Source organism: Lissotriton helveticus, chromosome 6 (assembly GCF_964261635.1).
Source record: "Lissotriton helveticus chromosome 6, aLisHel1.1, whole genome shotgun sequence".
Lineage (NCBI taxonomy): Eukaryota > Metazoa > Chordata > Amphibia > Caudata > Salamandridae > Lissotriton > Lissotriton helveticus.
Window position 1 is genome coordinate 1,754,817,782 of NC_136067.1, and position 22,260 is coordinate 1,754,840,041.

Genomic DNA, 22,260 nt, shown 5'->3' on the forward strand with positions numbered 1-22,260 from the left:
TATTATTTTAATGATCCCAAAAGAAAGAAAAAAAAAACAACTTTAAGGCATTCCCTGTGTAAAAATGAGAGCTCACATAACATGTTAATACTACCATCACGACCAAGTTTACGGGATGGTATTGGTCTCTCTCTTTGAAAAATATACCCTGCCAGAAGATGACCAAGATACAAACATTAACTGGACAATAGCTCATAGTTTGACAGCTTGTAGCCAGATATTCATTGCACTACCCTTGTAATGAAGAATAAAGTCCTACCCAACATTCACGAAGAAGTAATCAGCTCTGCCTCTGCAGCATGGACCTAGGACCAACCACTGAAAAACATATTTATAATATTTCTCGATTAGATTCAAATTTAATCATGCAAGTATGTGAGTGTGCACAAGCTCACATGCATTTAAGTCCTGAAACTACAGCATCCCACCTACTTCATAATGCCCAAGATCAAGTGGCCGCCCTATCACTTATGCCTCTAACAGCAGCATCCAACACTTTCCACCAGTACTCGCTACTACAAATACCCCATCATCAAATAAGACGAGAAGATGCTCTGAAATGGATTGCCTTATACCTCAAAGACAGATAAAGCTTGGTATACTTCCCACTGTTTACAACTACTCTTAACATCCAACCTTTGGTGATCTTTAGGTGTCCATCATATTTTCTTTCAAATCTAGCATCAACTTAAACCCCCTACCAGACCTGATTAAATTGTTCAACCTCACATGTCACAACTATGCACCTGATACAGACACCATTCTAAAAGTGATGGCCCAGAAGATCTCTACAAGTACAGACTCGATCACTGTCTTCGTGCCTTAAATGAACGGATGATGAAAAACCACCTAAGCGCAGCACTGCAAGGATAGTGATGATGACCTGTGGACAACTGCACAAACACTGGTCTAACACCATATGGCAAGGAATTCTATGCTCGTCCAACTACAAGAGGTTAGAAACCTAGGGGTAAGCATAGATTCAGATTTATCTTTGGTGGCACAAGTCAAGAAGGTCACAAAGAACACCTTCCACACAATGAAAATGCATTGAACACGAACAGAAGCTACAATCTATACTCTACAATCTCCAAGCTTGATTGTGCCAACAGCCTATGACATTGGCACGCCCAGTAAAATACAACGAATCCAAAATGCTACTACAAGACTCATTCTGCGTTTTCACCCTAGAGAATGCATGACACCAGTCCTGAATGTATTCCACTGCAATATACATTTAAAAAGAACAATTGCAAACAAAATACGGTGCACAAAATAAAACCGATCTAAAAATACTTTGGTTATTTAAGTTACTTGTACTTTATGAATAAGGAGATGGCATAAACAACGTGATTAATGATAAAGACTTCAGGTAAAGCACATCTTTTAAATTAAAAAAAACTTACAATCTGAAGTTCCTTTCTCACTAGAAGTGTTCAGTAACATCATGGCAGCAGCAGCATCAATGTCAGACTCTGTAAAGAAAACATAAGAAACCATATTCAAATTACATTTTAAAAACATGCTGCTCGGCTTATGCGGTGTTTTAAAGACTGTGCACAGGTAGAACGATTATTTTTAAATGGAAAAACTATTTTAGTATAGAATACATAAAAATACAAAAACAGCATGCACCAGACAAATGCTCAAATATTGAAATATTTAGTTTCATTCACTATCCAATATCGAATACGTTTTCACAGTTTCGGTTTTGCTTCTGTATTTATATACACTTTATTAACTGTAATGCATTTATTTTAATATTATTAGATACTTTCTTAAAAGGCCAAATGAACTCCTGCAAGGTAGGGGCCTACATAGTAGGAATTTTCTTCAGTGGAAGAGGATTTTTCTAATGGAATAGTGTAGGGTTCGGGTTGACATCTCGGATTATTCTTCCCCCTAGGAGTTATGATAACACATCCTAACTTTGGTACATTATTGTTATCATTATGGCCATCATTGACAATTGGAGCACGTTCATATCAAGGGCTGCAGCATGGTTTCCAATAAGTACTGGTATTTACTGGGTATTTTGGAATGTTGTGTCCCAAATGATTCCTCCCGCCAATCCTGTCCATTAGCGTACATATATATGTTTACACATGCAACTCGAGTGCCCGGTAGCAGCAGCGCTTCATTGGAGGAAGACTGCATGTTTTCCTCTATTGTTTTAACCAGAGTCTTGGACAGATCCTCTGTCTATTGATAGTGGTGACCAAGTACAAATACATCAGAGAAAAGGCTATTTCAAGGGAAAAGCAGAGGGGTTAAGGAGGATCAGCTAGGCAAAACGGGGACCTGCTCCAGATCCATCTCCATTAACATTGTTGTCTGAAGACAAGCAGGGTAAGTGACATGTTGCCTCAGCTCTACTGATGGTGCTTGCATGGTCTTCTGAATGTGCAGATTCAAATTACCACCTTTAAGGCAAACAGCCTTAGAATGCCTTAGGAAATTAGTGGTTTCAGATCATCAGGGAATCCGATTTCTTTTTTCTTCTGTCTGCAAATGATGCACTTTTTGTCATGGAGGCCTTTGGAGTACCAGGGTATTGATGGATTTGGCTTGCACTTAAATATTTTCATTGGGTGCCTGGATGTTTATAAAGTTTCCCAGAAATGTCATAGGAGATTGTTGTCAGAACTGTAGATTTTCAAGAGGCAGGCTGGTTCCAGATCGCACACAATCTTTTTGAACCCCTCTCATGAAGCCCCTTTCCATTAGAATAAAGGAGTTTTGAAACACTGGTATAATTATAATTAGGCTGTCTGTGATCTCTATGAGGTATGATTACCATGTTTGTTGGGCCCACTGAGGAACTGGGTTATTTGCTTGTATATGTTTATCACCACTATTACCAGAGGAATAGTGGAGACACATAGGCAATAGTCCCTGACCAGCCTATCCTCAAGCCATTACCTTGCAATAGGTGAAGAGGATACCAGAAAGCAAACCTTTGGCATTTTGAGTTTGTGTGGGTGTTGGGTTTGTGTGTTGTTCCCCAGGTTTGGAAGATTGGGCCTACCACCCCTTTATCTAGCTCCCACTCGTGTACGATCACGTCTTATTCTCTTAATTGGTCAGCTTCTGTGCTTTGCTGTCCCAGCAGGTGTACTACTACTAGAAAATCTTCCTTTGGATTGCCCATCTCAGATGTCGGGCACTAGAATGGACAGGGCATGCAATTCTGTATGCTTTTGCTTGTTCAAACAGAACATTGCAGCTGTGTTCTTTGTCTGGATTTGTACTACATACCCTGAAATGTATGTGAAAATCTTTTAGTGCTAGAAAAATCATACTTCAAAGTCAACACATTTGTGTTTTATTGCCTCTAGGTATGTCCAGTGTCCCCAGATTCTAGATTTCCCATTTGTGCAACCAACCTTATGTGGGATGCATCTGTGATTATAGTAACTGAGTGGATTGGTTGTTTGAACGACCTGACTATTGTAATGTTCACCACTGTAGTTCCTTTTGCAACTTCTCCATAATGGCCCTTAGATATTCTCAATCTTATCAACTATGCCCAGTGACAATCACTCTTGGATCAGTTCCCTATGTAGCTTGGCAAAGGGTTTAAGGGAATGCACAAAGGCAGCATGTTCAGCATTTGCTTCGCAGTACCCACTGTCCGAGAGTGTGAACTTGCTCTATTAATGGCTCAACTTTCAGGTATCAGCAGTTTGAGTCTAGCTCTACTCCCAAGAAGGTCTTTTTCTTCTTGGATCAAGGATTTTTCCAAAAATACCAGTGTTTTCACAACCTGGTCTATGCTGCTCTGGCACGGTTTTAGTGAGCTCTACTTTATTAGCTAGTCATCTAGCTAGACCTGTATCTCCTGTCTTCATAAGTGTGCTGCTCGACCATCGGGAGGAATTTAGTGAACACTCTTGATGCAGACATTATCCCAAATGGTAGAACTTTAAATTGATAATGAGAGTTCCCCACCATAAACTTAAGGTTGCTGTTCAGTGGGATGCGAAAGTAGACAGAATGAGTTTCTGTAGGTTGGCCTTCTTGAACTTTAGTGTCTTCATGAACTTGTTTAGAAATCTGAAGTCCATGATCGGTTTAAAGTATGGATCTTGTTTGGGAATTAGAAAATACATAAAGGAAACTCTCTGATTCAGTTCCTCTTGTGGTACTTGAAGAGGTCTTCCACTTCCTGATGCAAAGATTTAATTTCCTCTCCTTTGTGAGTCCTCTTTTGGCATGATGATGGAGGGCATTTTCTCAAGCATAACACGAATATCAGTGTTTTATGTTTAAAACCTATTTGTCCAGGGTTATTTTCTTACCTTCATGGAGGAATCCTCACAGACTGCCCCCTAATAATATTAGATGCCAGGGGCACCATAGTTAAGAGTCTTTTGACTGGGGTGTCAGATCCTCGTGCGCTTTGGCTTGAAACGAGTGCCTTCCATGTACAGGGTGTTGCCACTAGGGGACTGATCCTTGAGTGCCCACTCCCTGGCTATTTAGCATTCGTTGTTGCACTTCCAGGAAACTAGCCCTTCCCACTATCTACAGTCGGGTTGTGTGCCTCTTTTGAAGGAGTATCTAGCTTTTATAGCTCCATCGCCTACACAACATCATTATCTTTTTCTACTATAAGAATTTGTCCATTGGTGACCCAAAAAAAGCTCTCCTTTGTGAAAGACAGGTCGATTATTGATGCCTGGATGTCGGGTCTGAAACCGGAGACTCTGAGCCGGACATGCCGTTTTAGTGTGGTCCCAGTGCACAACTGCCTGTTTGGCATGTCTGCATTGCTCACCTCTGGTCAGTGCCAAAAAGGGAGAAAGAAAAAAGGAAAATATAAAAGACAAAAGTGAATATAGAAAGTTCTAGACCCAACCATCAGATTATGTAATCCTGAAAAGGTTCACAATGCAAAATATTTAATACCTGGAGATATGCAACTCTGATCAGAGAGCAATGTGCATGTCTGCCACAAAATATTCAAGTGAGCCTCTATTTCTGGAGAGGAGAACCAAAAAGAAATTACAATATTGGCAATTCCCTAGATGAATTGATGAGACTATACTATACTAGCTTAGTGTAATATATCCATAGGCTTGAACACAGTCGAGGCTAATGTAAGCTTATAATATTGCCCACACCCTGTCACAAAGACAAACTTTAAGTGGAACTGGCTAGTTACTTCCTCCTTGCTGCCTTGATCTTTAATGTCCATGGTAATAACGAACCTTAGCAACAAAATCCTCTCTTTTCTCCTTAGTGAGTCACAAGAGAGTCCATGATTTGACCTCAGTGAAGTTTCATTCACTGAGAGATCTCTTGAAACTATAAGGTATGTGAGGGGATAACAGTAGAAGGGGACCAACAACCGATCAATGGAAATATATGGGGAAACTGACAGAAGGCAGATAAAAATTAGAAAAAGTCACTATTAAATCATTCCTGACCCTTGTTCCGTGTAATGGACAGAATAGGCGCCAGGGAACTCATGTTTGCACATCAGTGGAATCAGAAAGAAGTTAAAAGGAAAGTCCATCAACACTGGTATGTTTGGAAGTCATCCACGAAAGCTCGATCTCTAGCATTAAATTCACAATGGACAATTAAATGTTTAAGCTTGTGTGTGGAAAATTATCAAAACCTGATTCGGCAATTTTCAGCAGCTGCACTACATAGAAAAAGTCTGTTAGGTTTATAAATGTAGATAAAAGGTGGGGTGGGCTTTGAGTTTTCCAGGTTCAATAGTTCAAATCAAAAGTGGAAATCTCTTAAGAGCACGAGGCAAATAGGTAGATAATTTAAGAAAGGCCTCACAATAAATAGGAAATATAGGCTTCCTGGCACAGAAACAAATTACCTGAATCACACTCCATTATCCATAGTGTGTTTTTTCTATACGAAGCTTAATAAAAGAACTAAGGTTAAGGATTGTTATTGTATGTATGAACGTACAACTAAAGGATGATAGCCGGACCATGGCATTAGCCATCAAAGCCAATTAGTTAGAACTTCTGCTTGAGAGGCTTTATCTGGGAAGCCGATCCGAACAATTCTTAGGGACAATCTGATCTAGAGGCTGAAGCAGAGATGGCTAAGAGTTATCCCAAACATCAGCTCACAAACAGACTTCTTTCCTGACTTTGTAACAAGGAAAGGCCAATATAAGAAATGATCATCCCCTAAGGGCAGGAGCTGAGTAACAGAATGGGAATTTTGTCAGTGCCACTTATGTTGTCACAACCTTCCCAGAGAAGGTTTTTCCAGGCACTATGAACCCTCTTGCATGGCAACTCCACACATGGAAAGTATGCAAAATATTCAGTCAGCCACATTAAATAAAATATATATATAACTATAAAATAAAAACAAAACAGATCTTCCAAGGCTCAACTGTACCGGCCTGACAGGAAGCTCCACAAATCTTTCACGGAGTGTCAAAACACGTGACGACAGCATAACGCAGATAGACACTTAAAAGCACAGCACATACATCAAGTGCTTCTGTTGACAAAAAAAACTGATGGATTACATAAAGTGGAGAACTGCTCACTGTAGGGAACCGATTCGGGATTTTAGGTGAAAGCCTTTAAGTATACAGTTTGCTTTCATCTCTATTGTTGTTGCAAGAGATTCAGGCAACATTGTACTTTTCTACCCGAACAAAAGAAGGTAGAGAAAGAAAATCAGGTTGTGGGAGCCGGTAAATAAGGAAAACATGGTTTGAAGAGCTTCATTGTCTCTCACTGCTCTTATCCCTCTCCAAACTTTTCTTTGCGGTATTTTGGTTGAGCATATTACAGCTGAATGGAAGCCACTCAGGTTAACACTGTTTTTCATGGCAGCTACGTAAATGGAAGATGCTTATAGCCGGTCTAAAGGAAGGTAGTCTGTTTTTAATGTACCCATTTATTATTATTATAAGTAATGCACAGTTAAACATTTTTGAATATAATTGATCATACTAACACCCGGCCGAGGTTTAAAACATAGAAACTAATAAATACATTAGTTACTGGATAGAAGCTACTTTCACCAAAACTAAAAATAACAGCTTCAATGGTCTCATTAAAATACATAAAAACAATGTGCATAGATCTGAGAAATCTCCCTCTACACTGCAGATCCTGATTATTCAAATATGTCTGAGCAGCCCTGCGGCATGTACAAGTTGTACCCAGCTTTAGAAACAATGGTCTCAGCAGATGTCTGCGTGCTTGTGTCAAATCCGGGCAGGTGCACAGGACATGTGGTGAAGTTTCTTTAACCTAGTCTTTTCTCCCAAATGTATCTGGAAAAAGCAAAATCTGATACATCTAATTTTAGTTGTAAACGAGCCGAGGATAACTAAATATAACTGAGGCAGACAAAATATCGCATCTGATATTAAACATAGCCAGATACCCCTTTTCTGCTCAAAAGCTAGGTAGTAATTATAGGAAGATAGATCTTTTATGTTTTATCCAATTGTACTTTAAATGACTCGAAATTAATGTTTACAACCCAGTCTTTCTCTTTCTCCCAAAGAATTTCGACTGTCAGATATCTTTAGCCAGGTGTGAGGTTGGTTGCCATGCATTTTTTGTACCTCAACCTATAAGAGTGCGTTTAAAATCCCCTCTAGCGCACTCCTCATGTTGTGCTATGTTTTTAAAAAGGTTGCTTCCAGTGCATTTGACTGCTTAGCATGCTGGAACTCGAGTCTTATTTCCAACTACTGTGTTGAATTACGCCTTCTGAAGAGTCGCCTATATAAACTGCAATGTGCAGGCAGGCAACCTTCCAAGAAATGCTCCATTACCATGCATCATTGTGGACATTAACTTGTTTTTGATAGTTGTCAGAATGGACCACAAACAGGGGCATCACATTTTTATGCAAGGGATAAAAATACACAAGTTAGCATGAAACACTTAGATTTTAACATGGCGAGTGACGCCCGTGATATATATATATATATATATATATCCAAAACACAGAGTTGCCTGTCTGTATGCTGATATTCCATTAAAGAAATTGGACGATACACATACCTTGGTGGGCCCCTCATTGCAGGCAACTCTGTGTTTTGGATATTTGCGGTGCAGTCTGAACCGCGAGGAGCGCCCCGCTGTACCGCTGGTACAGTCCTGCTGCTATGTCACACGGCGTAGCGGTGCTGGGAAAGGTATGCCAAATGGAGTATTCATCATGAGCATCTCAGGCGAGTGAAGCTGCCACTCGCAACCCACTGGGGAGTTATTTTGTGAATTGCAGTTGATGCACGGTGACTCACTTGAGGAAAACGAATAGTTTCTTACCTGTCGGTGTAGTTTTGCAGCTTGAAGATCTTTCTGGATTCACTATGCTGTGCATATTCCGCAATCTGGTGGTTGGGTCCGGAATCGTAGTCTTTTTTTTTTTGTCGTAGCCCAGGTGGGCGTCGACGTCCCACCATTTGGTGTACCTTCGGTGACGTCAGCGTGCTTCCGGCGGAAGCTCCCACCCTTGGGCGCCATCTTCGGATTCTTTTTTTCTGTCTTTTTTCTTTTCTGTCTTTGTAGTGAATCCATGGCTATGTTTGTTAACCGTTTTTTCAACGTAATTCTTTTCACGTATCCTTTCACGTATCTTATAAACTTCAACTTGCTTTCTTTTCTATGTGTTTCCACCCTCTTCTCCAGCCTCATCTTTCTGGCGGAGGCGGGTGGGTTCGCTAGTGAATCCAGAAAGATCTTCAAGCTGCAAAACTACACCGACAGGTAAGAAACTATTCGTTTTGCAGCGTGAATCTTTCTGGATTCACTATGCTGTGCATAGATTTTGTAGCAGTTTTCGTTACTTTTGTGGCGGTTGGGTGGAAGATGAGCGTTGGTTGTTGAATATATGTTGAAGCACCTTTTGTCCTACTTGTGCTTCTTTGTTCATTTGTACATCCACGCAATAGTGCTTAGTGAAAGTGTGCACTGAAGCCCATGTTGCCGCCAGGCATATGTCCTGAGTTCGTGTGTTGGCCAGAAAGGCAATTGTTGCTCCTTTCTTCCTGGTGGAGTGGGCCTGTGCCCCTCCTGTTAGCTCCTGGCCAGCTTGTTTGTGGCAGAATTGTATTGTCTGTGCAATCCATCGAGCTATGGTGTTTTTAGTCACTGGTTTTCCCATGTAACTGTTCGCGAAGGATACGAAGAACTGTTTTGTTTTCCTGTGTTCCTTCGTCCTTTCAATGTAGTGCATCACAGCCCTTCTTGCGTCTAGGGTGTGGAGCGACCTCTCAGCGCTTGTAGTGGGGTTTTGGAAGAAGCTAGGGATCTGAATACTCGGATTCATGTGGAACCTTGACACCACCTTTGGCATGAAGTGTGGGTCTGTTCTCATCACGACCCTGTCACTGTATCTGGATGTAGGGTTCCTGCAGTGTGAGTGCCTGCAGTTCGCTCACCCTTCGTAGCGAGGTGATTGCTACCAGAAAGGCCGTCTTCATCATTAACATTTGCAGTGATGCTTTGTGGATGGGTTCGAAAGGTGCTTTCATGAGCTCCGTCAGTACCACATTTAGGTTCCAGGCCGGTGGCGGCATTCTCTTTGGCGGCGCGATTCTTTTAGCCCCTTCTAGGAATCTTTTTACGACTTGGGATGTAAAGAAGCTTCTCCCTGTTTCTCCTCTTGTGTATGCCACAATCGCTGCCAGGTGCCCCCTCAGCGAGGATGAGCTTAGCTTAGCCTTAATTAGGTGCGTGAGGTACCTTAGCACCGTGGATTCCTTGGTCAGTTTCATATGGAGTTGTTTCTTGCAACACCATTGAGTGAATCTTTTCCATTTTTCCCCATAGCACTTGCGTGTGCTGGGCCTTCTTGCCTCTCGCAGCACCCGCAGGGTCCTCTCTGGTAGTTTTAGGTGTGCGAACTCTAAGTCCTCAGGAGCCAGGCTGAGAGGTTGAGGCTCTCCGGTTCTGGGTGTAGAACTTCTCCGTTTTCCATGGAGAGTAGGTCTCTTCTTTTTGAGAACTTGTGGGGTGGCCCCTGCGCCATCTCCATTATCTGAGAATACCAGGTCTGTCTGGCCCATTGTGGAGCCACAAGGATGAGCGTCATGTTGCTCTTCATGCATTTGTTGAGAACCCTGGGGATCAGTGGTATCGGGGGAAAAGCGTAGGCAAATGTTTTTGCCCAGCTTATCCATAGGGCATTCCCCTGGGACAGTGCCTCTGGTTGCCTGGATGCAAAGTATTGGCATTTTGCATTCCGGTGTGTTGCAAACAGGTCTATTGTTGGCGTGCCCCATTTCCTGAATAGTCCCTCTGTTTCCTGACTGTTGAGTTCCCACTCGTGGGACGCTGAAGTCTGCCTGCTGAGCCAATCCGCTTCTACATTGTCCTTCCCAGGCAGGTGTATGGCTAGCAGGTCTATTTTTAGTGGTATAGCCCATTTCCAGATTTCCTGTGCCAAGCTTGACAGAGGGAACGATTGAGTTCCCCCCTGTTTGTTTATGTAAAACATCGTTGTGGTGTTGTCTGTTTGTATTAGCACCTTCTGGTTGTACAGGTGTTTCTGAGAAGCCTTGAGGGCTAGCAACACAGTTTTCAGTTCCAGGTAATTGATGTGTCTGACTGCATCTGTAGGGCTCCACAGACCCCTCACTCTGAGCCTGTTCATGTGTGCGCCCCTGGGATGCATCTGTGGTGATGGTCACTGTTGGGTCCGGTGGTGTTAGAGATTTCCCTTCTGTTATTCTCTCCTTGGTCCACCACCTTATCTCTTCCTGCACCCTGTGCGTTACAACCACTAGAACCTCCCAACTTCCTGTAGCTTGTGACCATTGCTGTTGCAGCCACTCTTGGAGTGGTCTCATTTGTAGGCGTACATTGGGGACCAGGTGTATGCATGATGCCATCATCCCCAAGATCTTGCTCACAGTCCTCACTGTCAGAGCTCGCCCCTTCTGGTAGTGACGTTTCTCCCTCAGTAGGCTGAGGGTTCTCTTTTCGCTCGGTAAGACCCTGCATTGGACGGTGTTGATCTGGGCTCCCAGGAAGATCTTCACTTGCTCTGGTTCCATCGAGCATTTGCCCCAGTGTATGGAGAAACCCAGGCTTGCTAGCGTTCTTGTCACCTGTTCTGCATGATCTTTGCATGTCCTGTAAGAGCTTGCCTTTACCAGCCAGTCGTCGAGGTAGGGGTACACGTGTATCCCCTTTCTTCTTAGATGTGCGGCCACTGCCGCGAGGCACTTGGTGAACACCCTTGGTGCGGACTTTAGGCCGAACGCTAGGGTCGTGAATTGGTAGTGATCCTTGTTTACTGTGAACCTTAGCATGTGCTTGTGCTGCCTGTTCATGGGGATGTGCAGGTACGCATCTTTGAGGTCTATGGTGGACAAGAAGTCCCCGGCCTTTATCTGTGGATGACCTCTTGTAGGAACGTCATTTTGAATTTTTGAGTTTTGACGTATTTGTTTAGGAACCGTAGATCCAGGATGGGTCTTAGACTTTCGTCCACTATTGGCACCAGGAAGTAGTTTGAGTACACTCCCTTGTTCCGTTCTTTGAAAGGAACCCGTTCGATGGCCGCTTTGAGGAGGAGTTCTTGAGCTGCCTCTTGCAGTAGTTGCAGCTCTCTTCCCAAGTGCTGTCTTTTCTTTGGTTTTCTGTTTGGTGGTCTCTTTTCCAACTCTATGCAGTATCCGAACTGCATAATGTTGAGTATCCACTTGTCCGTTGTTATTTTTCGCCACTCCTGGAGAAAAAATCTCAATCTTCCTCCTACCGGCGTCACATGTTCCTTTGTGTCTTGTCAGTGTAGCCCTCTCCTCTTTGTTTTCCCGTGCTCCTCCCCCGGAGGGTTTGGGTGGGGGAGCACCTTCTTCCGTGTGAAGTCACTTAGAGGGGGGTTGTTCACCGCCTCTCCTTCTCTGGCCCCGTCCATTTCCTCTTGACCGAAAGGACTGGCCCCTGCTTTGGTAGTTCCAGCTTTGCCTCTGCTGGCCCTGGTGGCCTTGGTTGTCACTCTGTTGCCCCTGGTGGAAACTCTGGTGAGAATCTCCTCGCTGACTTCCACCTCTGCCATTCGGCCTCCGTGTAGGAGTGCCCCTTCTCATCCCCCTGAACTGCAGGGCCCCCATGGACCTTGCCGTCTCGTTTTCCTTCTTCAGTTGGGTGAGCTTCTCATCAACTGGGGCTCCGAACAGTGTTTCACCGTTGAAGGGTGTGTTCAGGATGTTGTTCTGAACCTCGGCCTTGAAGCCTGAGATCCTGAGCCAGGCTTGCCTTCTCTCTGTGATGCCTATAGCCATCAGTCTGCTGGATGTTTCTGCCCCATCCAAGGCTGTCTTCAGGCACGAGTTGGCGATGTTTTTCCCCTCTTCCACAAGGTGTGATGCCCTCTCACGGTATTGTTCCGGGAGGTGTTTGAGCAAGTGTCCCATCTCATCCAAGTGCTGGTATTGATGTCTATTCAGGAGGGCGTTGGAGTTCGCCATCCGCCAGTGCGTTGCGGCGTTCCTCTCAATTTTCCTGCCCGTTAGGTCCATCCTCCTGCTTTCCTTGTCAGGTGGAGGTCCAGACGTTGTTGGGACGTTTGCCCTTTTCCTGGCCGTTGCAGCGATTATTGAATCTGCTGTGACGGATCCCTTGATGTAAGCTGGGTCTTGGGAGGAGAATTTGTACTTCTTCTCCGTCCTCGGTGTTACTGATCTGCATGTAGCCGGGTCCTTGAAGGCTTCCTTCCCCTGGTCTGTGATACTCTGGAGCATGGGCAAGAACTGGCTTCTTGTCTGTATGGGGACCAATGTCTCGAGCAGGAAGTCTGCTTTTGGCTTCTCCTCTTCCAGCTTAACTCCATAAGCTGCTGCCTCCTTCCTGACCACCTCATTGTATGCCCCAATGTCATCCGGTGGCGAAGGGCTCGAGGGGTATGTTTCCACCGCCTCCTCCGGGTTTTCGGCCTCGATGTCCTGCCATTCCTGGTCTTGGGCCGTCGAGGAACCTGACCCATAGCTTGACTGCTACTCCCCGTAATCCCCTTCTGTGTAGTAGAGGTCTTCCTCCTCTTCGTGCTCCGAGGGTTCCGGAGTTTTTGGCGTCTCTTCGACGTCGAACTCCTCGAGCTCCTGTACCTCAGCGACTGTCGGTGCCGGCTTCGAGGGGATCTTGTAACTTCTTATTTTTTCATCGAAGTTTTTCTTTCTCTGAAGGATGTTCTCCATTTCGGCCTCGAGCCTTCTTCTCTTTCTCTGCATCTCTGCGGCCTGCTCATCGTCGAGCGTTTCGCCCGCTCTTTTCGGCGGCGTCGTCGACGTCGAAACTTTCTTCGGCTCTTGTTCTTTCGAAGTCGAAGGCCCTTTTTCGGGGGCTTGCTTCGATGACCTTTGCTTTTCGCTGGTCTTTGGCCTCCGGGAGTCCTTCTCGGAGGTTCCCCTGGGCTCTTTTTCGGAGGATGCAGCTTCGGTCGTCGATTTGCTCGGCGCCGGTGCTCCTTTCGAGGCTCTGGGCTCAGACTTTCGGGAGTCTGCCTCTGGCTTTCGAGGCCCTGTGGGGGTTTTCAGGGTTGTAGACTCTCCTACCTTGTCAGGCGTTTTCTTATCGGTCTCAGCGACCGTGAAGTAATCTGGGCCTTCGGCGATGTTGTCCTCGTCGTCGGTGGAGAGGCCAAGTTCATAAAGCGTCGGGGCTTGGCCCTTGCCCTGCATCATGTGGTGAGCTGTCCTCTGTCTCTCTCGAACTCGGAGTGTCTTCGGCTTGAAGACGGAGCAGGCGTTGCAGTCTCTGCTCTCGTGGTCGATTTGCAGGCAGAGGTTGCAGACCGGGTGCTGGTCCTTCTGTGCGAACTTGTGGTGGCAGTTCTTGCAGAATTTAAAGGGCGTCTTGTACATCCCTGCGCTCAGGGGGCCCCCTGTGTGCGCATTCCTCCAAGGATGTCGAATATTTCGAAGTTCTCTCCCCTTTCTTCGTCGTCTCTTCTTTAATGGTCCTCTTCTCCCGATCTTCTCAGGTCTTTACCGTTGAAGAGATGCTGTATTTCCTCCTTTTCTCCTCCAAAACTTCTGGAGCTTCACGCGACGATCCAGACCCAACAGCGGAAAAAAGAATCTTAAGATGGCGCCCAAGGGTGGTAGCTTCCACCGGAAGCACGCCGACGTCACCGAAGGTACACCAAATGGTGGGACGTCGACGCCCACCTGGGCTACGACAAAAAAAAAAAAAAAAAAAAAAAAAAAAAAAAAGGGAGGAAAAGGACTACGATACCGGACCCAACCACCAGATTGCGGAATATGCACAGCATAGTGAATCCAGAAAGATTCACGCTGCAAAAATATCCGCACTACGATAACCATCAGGCCACTGTAGTGGCCACGCCCACCTGGGCGGGATCATTTCTGCTGATAAAAGTGCCGATCAATCACCGTGACATTTACTATCCCATTACCCATGAGGAAGTGCTAATGCACGAAACGCGTCAGGTGAGATTGCAATCAAGGCGAAGCACCTTTGCTGTCTGTATGCTGATATTCCATTAAAGAAATTGGACGATACACATACCTTGGTGGGCCCCTCATTGCAGGCAACTCTGTGTTTTGGATATTTGCGGTGCAGTCTGAACCGCGAGGAGCGCCCCGCTGTACCGCTGATACAGTCCTGCTGCTATGTCACACGGATTAGCGGTGCTGGGAAAGGTATGCCAAATGGAGTATTCATGACAAGCATCTCAGGCGAGTGAAGCTGCCACTCGCAACCCACTGGGGAGTTATTTTGTGAATTGCAGTTGATGCACGGTGACTCACTTGAGGAAAACTATCCGCACTACGATAACCATCAGGCCACTGTAGTGGCCACGCCCACCTGGGCGGGAACATTTCTGCTGATAAAAGTGCCGATCAATCACCGTGACATTTACTTAGACTATCCCTTTACCCATGAGGAAGTGCTAATGCACGAAACGCGTCAGGTGGGATTGCAATCAAGGCGAAGCACCTTTGCTGTCTGTATGCTGATATTCCATTAAAGAAATTGGACGATACACATACCTTGGTTGGCCCTTCATTGCAGGCAACTCTGTGTTTTGGATATATATATATATATATATATATATATATATATATATATTTTTTTTGTGAATGAATTATTGGAATAACGTCTAGCCCATTCAGGGCGTGATAGCAGTATAGGTTGCACATATAGAATTTCAATTGTGAACCTTTCTTGAGAGAACTCATGTATGGAGTATTATGAGTTACTAGTTTTGAGGGCACTCGAGGCGCAATAAGACAAGAGTGTACGAGAATGTACATTATAAAGTACTGGGTAATTCTTTTGATTAAATTTGTAAATAGTGTGAATATAACTTTCACTTAACCCAAGCATTAACACTATATACCTGTATGTAATGCATTGTGAATATTGATTTACATTTCGTTTTTACCATTATAAGATGGCCGCCGTGTAATCACATTGAAAATAATATGTGCCTTCTTTTATGTTGTTGATTGGCAGCACGTGACAGATGGTCACTATGTTGGTGTTTAAATAATGTTGAAAAGCCAACGCCCGCTTACACTGACGAAGGCGGTAACGCCGAAACGCGTTTGTAAGCTAACCTTATTTGCAGAGAATTAACTTTAATAAATCACTTGGCTAACCCACGATATACTGGCTCTGAGTGCTCTCAATTGTGGTTAATCCCGAGGATTGGGGGATTCCGGTGTTCGCTATATATATATATATATATATATATATATATATATATATATATATATATATATATATATATATATATATATATATATAAACAATGTCCTGCTGATTCAGCTCTCGATGCTGCACTTTAGCCACAGGTACAGACCTCTCAGACACCAAAATTAGTGAAATGAAGTGTTTTTATTCTCTCCTCGCCACCAGCATGACGGGTTTCGGCTGTATTACAACAGCCTTGATCACATGGCATCAAAATACCAATGGGAGTGCTTAAATACTGTGTTAATTACAATTGACACCAACCACATGAGTAACTGACATAGAAAAATAAATAAATATATATATATATATATATATATATATATATATATATATATATATATACCACGCTATTTACAAAGGTTTAAGAAAGAACATGTTGATGGTACAACGATATAACCATACCCATATTAATATTCACTAATAATGAATTAAATTTCATAAACTGCGTTTCGACTATCACATTACAAATTGTGATTGCAACAATAATAATTAAAGTGCAAATGCTCATGATTGTAATCATGGTGATAAAAATTCTTTTTCAATATTACAATAAGACTAATGCTGCATAGACAGACATATATATATATATATATATATTCACTGAAAAAACCATAGGTTATAGACCATATATAGTTAGGAATCAGTGATGTCACTGACCATGTCATGAATGATGTAATATGTGACATGATCAGCAGTGGATTGCGGGTGCGCGATATATAGTTAGTACAACTAACTATATATGCGAATTTCAATGGTTTTGTGTGAGTAAAATAAGGTTTTGTAAATGCTAATTCCTAACTATATATGGTCTATAACCTATGGTTTTTTCAGTGAATTTTCAAGGTTTTGTAAATGCTAATTCCTAACTATATATGGTCTATAACCTATGCTTTTTTCAGTGAATTTCAATGGTTTTTTAATAGCAAATATCAAAAGCTGTAAAATGTATTCTTCTTTTAAAGGAAAAATATATTTTATATGTATTTAATATAATTTTTTTATGTATATACATTTTTTGAGGGAACGAATTTATCAACTATCATGCTGAAGAAGAGTGTGGGGAAAAAAACCCAAAGAGGAGGACTAAGAGGAAAGAACAATCAGTTCAAAAATACAATTGCTTTAAAGCATGAAGTGCTTTTCCACACATTTACATTTAAATAACCCATATTAGAACATACAAAATATCTACAGAGGAGACGGTGTACATTGAATTTTAGACTCTTCATTGGTACCTACATGTTGGTACTTACATCACCCACACAACACAACAAGCGGGACGCTGTCACAGATATATATATTTTTTGAACGTTAATTTCTCAAAATCCACTGGAGCACATATCTTGAGACCTAGCAAAGGCACATTGGGCAAACAGTCTCTACAATTTTGCCAAGTTTCATAGAAATCCATTCAGCCGTTCGAGCTAAAAGTGAGTCCAACCGCCCTATGGAAAACTCAATGTTAAAAACACGTTTTGGGACCCCCCTTTTTTCTCGGCCCCCGCTTGACGAAACCCCCCCAAACTTTCAGGGGACGCTCAGAAACAAAATGTGCCATTTTCCTGAAAATTTCAGCCAATTCCGTCCATCAACGCCAAAGTTATTCAGACCGCCAGTAGGTAATATATATATATATATATATATATATATATATATATATATATATATATATATATATATATATATATATATATATATATATATATATATATATAACATTTCTATGGCAAAATGAAACCCCTCATTTTGTTCCTTTTCAAATTAAATGTATTAAGTGTTACCACTTTATTCCAATCAAGATAACTTCAGGTGTGCCATACTTTTGTCATAAGTAAGACTGTTAGCGTTCTAGTTGTTCTTTAGAACACTCTGGGACATTCTGTCATTGGGCTACAGTTGGGCTACATCTGGCTGATATTTGGGCTACATTTGTTTTTTTTTGTCTCTGGTGGACATCTTTGGGCTACATTTGGGCTCTAACATATATATAGCCCAATGTAGCCCAATATATATTTTTCAAAGTTAATTTTCGTAAAAACCACTGGAGCATATCTCTTGAGACATAGCAAAGGCACATCGGGCTACCAGTCCCTACAATTTTGCCAAGTTTTGTGGAAATCCATTCAGCCGTTCGAGCTAAAAGTCAATCCAACCGCCCTATGGAAAACTCAATGTTAAAAACACGTTTTGGGACCCCCCTTTTTTCTCGGCCCCGCTTGACGAACCCCCCCCAAACTTTCAGGGGACGCTCAGAAACAAAATGTGCCATTTTCCTGCAAATTTCAGCCAATTCTGTCCATCAACGCCAAAGTTATTCAACATAGAATTTTCAGAAATCCCTATTCAAAAAAATCCTAACTATATATACCTACTGGCGACTGCCAGTAGGATATATATATATATATATATATCGCAAAACAAAACCCTTTCAGGCATAGAGTGACGCAAAAATTATGCAAAAAAGAAGGAGAGAACTCTGGGTAGGTCTCAGTTTAGGTGGAAAGCAGCTCCTGTTAGAGCACTCTCAACACCAGCGACACTCTAGATCTGCTCACCTCAAATGTCTGGTTTTCTATCAAAGTTTTTAAGCAAAGGATTAGCACAGTGCTATCCACGCCGAGATAGAAAATTACAAAGTCTTTTGCCATTTAAACAGCAAAGTCTTTAAGCATAGGACTAGTACAGTGCAGTCCTTGCCGAGCTGTAAAATAACAAAAGCCATTTATCACTCCAGGCACAATATTACAGCTTTGAATTGGTAAAATACCAACTCAAGCCAACCTGAAATGAGTAAAAGCAACCCCTGACACAGTGTTTCGCTCTAATTAGAACTCTTCAGAGAGGTATAGCTTTGTCCAGACACAAGGGAGCACCCAGTATTAAGTCAAAACAAAACCCTTTCAGGCATAGAGTGACGCATAAATTATGCAAAAAAGAAGGAGAGAACTCTGGGTAGGTCTCAGTTTGATAGAAAACCAGACATTTGAGGTGAGCAGATCTAGAGTGTCGCTGGTGTTGAGAGTGCTCTAACAGGAGCTGCTTTCCACCTAAACTGAGACCTACCCAGAGTTCTCTCCTTTTTTGCATATATATATATATATATATATATATATATATATATATATATATATATATATATATATTACCTACTGGCGGTCGCCAGTAGGTATATATAGTTAGGATTTTTTCTCTATGGGTTTTTTGAAAATTCTATGTCTAATAACTTTGGCGTTTGTGGACGGAATTGGCTGAAATTTTCAGGAAAATGGCACATTCTGTTTCTGAGCAGCCCCTGAAAATTGGGAGGGGGGGGGGGGGTTCGTCCAGGGGGGGGTCGAGAAAAAAGGGGGGTCCCAAAACGTGTTTTTAACATTGAGTTTTCCATAGGGCGGTTGGCCTCACTTTTAGCCCGAACGGCTGAATGGATTTGCACGAAACTTGGCAAAATTGTAGGGACTGGTAGCCCGATGTGCCTTTTGTAGGTCTCAATATATGTGCTACAGTGGATTTTGAGAAATTAACGTTTAAAAAAAGATATATATCTGTAACAGCGGACCGGGCAGCGCTCCAGGACGCGTACTTTTCGCGCAACGGAGCTTTGTGAAGCGAAGCTGATTGGTTCTCCGGCGTCTGTAAACATTCCAAACAGTCCGTAGCGGCCGCCATCTTGTCTCTCGGTAGGATCGAGAGACAAGAGGAGGCCAAAGCGAAGGGGCAAATGACCATAAGGGGGAATAGTAGATCCTCGCTGACCCCCTAGGTTTGATGTGGAGGTTTTAAAAGGGCCCCGCGGGGCAAAAAAAAAAAAATAATAATAATAATCGAACGGCTGAATGGATTTGCACGAAACTTGGCAAAATTGTAGGGACTGGTAGCCCGATGTGCCTTTGCTAGGTCTCAATATATGTGCTTCAGTGGATTTTGAGAAATTAACGTTCAAAAAAAGATATATATCTGTAACAGCGCACCGCTTCGCGTACTTTTCGCGTTACGGAGCTTTGCGAAGCGAAGCTGATTGGCTCTCCGGTGTCTGTAAACATTCCAAACAGTACGTAGCGGCCGCCATCTTGTCTCTCGGTAGGATTGAGAGACAAGAGGAGGCCAAAGCGAAGGGGCAAATGACCATAAGGGGGCATAGTAGATCCTCGCTGACCCCCTAGGTTTGATGTGGAGGTTTAAAAAGGGCCCCGCGGGGCAAAAAAAAAAAATAATAATAATAAAACGGCTGAATGGATTTGCACGAAACTTGGTAAAATATTAGGGACTGGTAGCCCGATGTGCCTTTGCTAGGTCTCAATATATGTGCTTCAGTGCATTTTGAGAAATTAACGTTCAAAAACAAGATATATATCTGTAACAGCGCTCCGCTTCGCGGAGATAAAATTATATCTGTATTACCTAGCTGTTGCTAACACCAGTTAGCGACGGCTAGTAGGAGATAGCGACCATCTTGGGCCCCACTTTGCATGTGAGTGATATTTATCACTAATGACATGCAAAGTGGGCATGCCAAGATGTTAGCGACTGGAAACAGTCGCTAACATCGCTATCTCCTATTATCAACTTTTGGAAATATTCGAGATAAGCGCGAATATCTCCAAAAAGTAACAGCTGCCCTGAGCAGTTCTTAGCCATGTTATCCAATGGGAGGTGGATAACATGGCTAAGAGCATTAGCTCGGTAATGCATGAATATCGCTGAGTTTTCAGCGATATTAATGCATTGCGGTCGTTTTTTATCGTATTTGCGATAAACCTTGATAATAGCAAGGTTTATCTGCGATAATTTCTGACGGTAAAAAAATCTTTGCAATGCATCGTTAGGGATAAATATCGCTTAACTTTGGTAATATGCCCCAACGTCTGTTAACGTTCGATTCGAAGGAAATCAGGAAGTGTTGAAAAACATTGTCTGCGCCATCTTGTCTTTTTTCAAATGCCACACTTTTGTCGTGCACGGCAGCCATTTTAGATGCCTTGACCAGACCCACTCTGTGCACGCTGTCGATCCTTAGCATGGCTCCCCACCCTCGCAAGCATCTCACCCAGGCAGTGGTCACCCCCGCTCTCTGTCTTATGCATGGGTAATAAACCGCCCCCCATCTGCGCTGCTCTTCCCTGAGAATCACACCCTGTGCCCGCCCGACACCTCCCTTTCGCCCTATTCACTACCGCACCCTCCGACACTCCTTTTCCTCTGTGTCCGATTGTCCAGGCCGGTCCTAGGCTATCAGCTAGCCCTGCAGATGTAGTTTATGGCCACAGCTGTAAAGAATCACCCCTCTTCAAAGGAGTTATAGTAGATCAAGGCCCACACTCGATGAGATCCGTCACAGCAGAAGCGTTGCTATTATCTGAAAACCATCCTGTATTGTGATTGGGGAGGGGACCGAGCGTGAAGCGGAAGATTCCAGGGATGACTCTTTGTACATCAAAGTTTTTACAATTATGTGTCACATTAAAAATATATAGCACTCCCACAAAGTAGTAAGATTATAAAACTTTAATATAATTTATAAATATATACAAGAAAACAAAAATAGTAATAACATATAAACATTTTTAGGGAAAAACAACGAAGTAGCGGTGGGCTGTGCGAATAGTCCCAACGCAGCACAACGTCCAGATTTCCGGCGTGGGGCGTCGCGGGGGGTGGGTCATCAGTAGCAAACTGTTGTGCGAATAGTTCCAAGGCAGCAGAACGATGGCACCAAGGTGATGTCCAGTAAGTTGCCGCACTGGTTTTGGTATCCTACAATGCTGCTCCGAATAACGGCGTGGGGCGCCCCGGGGGAGGCGGCGTGAACGGGCCTCTCCAGGTTGAGTGTCATCTGTTGTAGTGGGGCGCCCCTTTACCGTTTCAGTTGCCATTCCGTCCGTTTTTGGTCCACTGTGTCAAAAGCCGCAATTCAGCTGAGTTGCGCCCACTCTTGCGGTGCAGCGATAGGCGGCTGTCACAGGACTCTCAAAATGGCGGCAGGCTCTTTCCTTTTTGGGCCTGGTCCACTGAAATGGCCCTGGGACACCTTGGAAATCGGACGCTTGTCTGCTAGGTCTTGGACCCCATTCTCGAAAGCGTCCCCTCCGCCTTGAGAATTCATCAAAAGTTTTGGGGGCCCCGACTCCTGCAGGCTTCTGGTGGGGAGCGGCTGCCATGATTGCTCGCGGAATGACCACGACGGAGCTACGAGATGGTGGTGCTCTCATGCTGACGCCAGTTTAGTCTGAAACATCCAGAAACAAGGTGGGGCTTTCATCGTTTGGGAAAAAAAAAAAAGTTTTCATCCAATGAAAAGTGTTGTTTTTAGGTCATATGATCAAGCCTTCCATCATTAGGAAACCAAAAGTAAAATGAACCAATGAAAAGTTTTATAAACAAGTCACATGACCTGTTATGCGGCATAGGGTATAAAATGCGGAGAAAATACGTTGGCACGTGAGGCGGCGTCAGTAGCGGACCGATGTGCGAATAGGCCGAAGGCAATACAACGCGCCAAGATCCGGATGGCACCGAGGTGGTGTCCAGCAAGTTGCAGCACTGGTGTGGCCATCCTACAATGCTGAAAGTCGGCGTG

The 22,260-nt window shown here is 43.5% G+C and overlaps 1 protein-coding gene across 1 annotated transcript in view; it reads right to left on the reverse strand.

Annotated features, from left to right (window-relative positions):
• FOXN2 (forkhead box N2) overlaps positions 1-22,260 on the reverse strand; it is a 146,971-nt gene that overhangs the window by 4,975 nt on the left and 119,736 nt on the right. Inside the window, exon 5 of the mRNA XM_078649646.1 lies at positions 1,407-1,475. Coding sequence (XP_078505772.1) covers positions 1,407-1,475 — 69 coding nt within the window. The remainder of the gene's footprint in view (positions 1-1,406; positions 1,476-22,260) is intronic.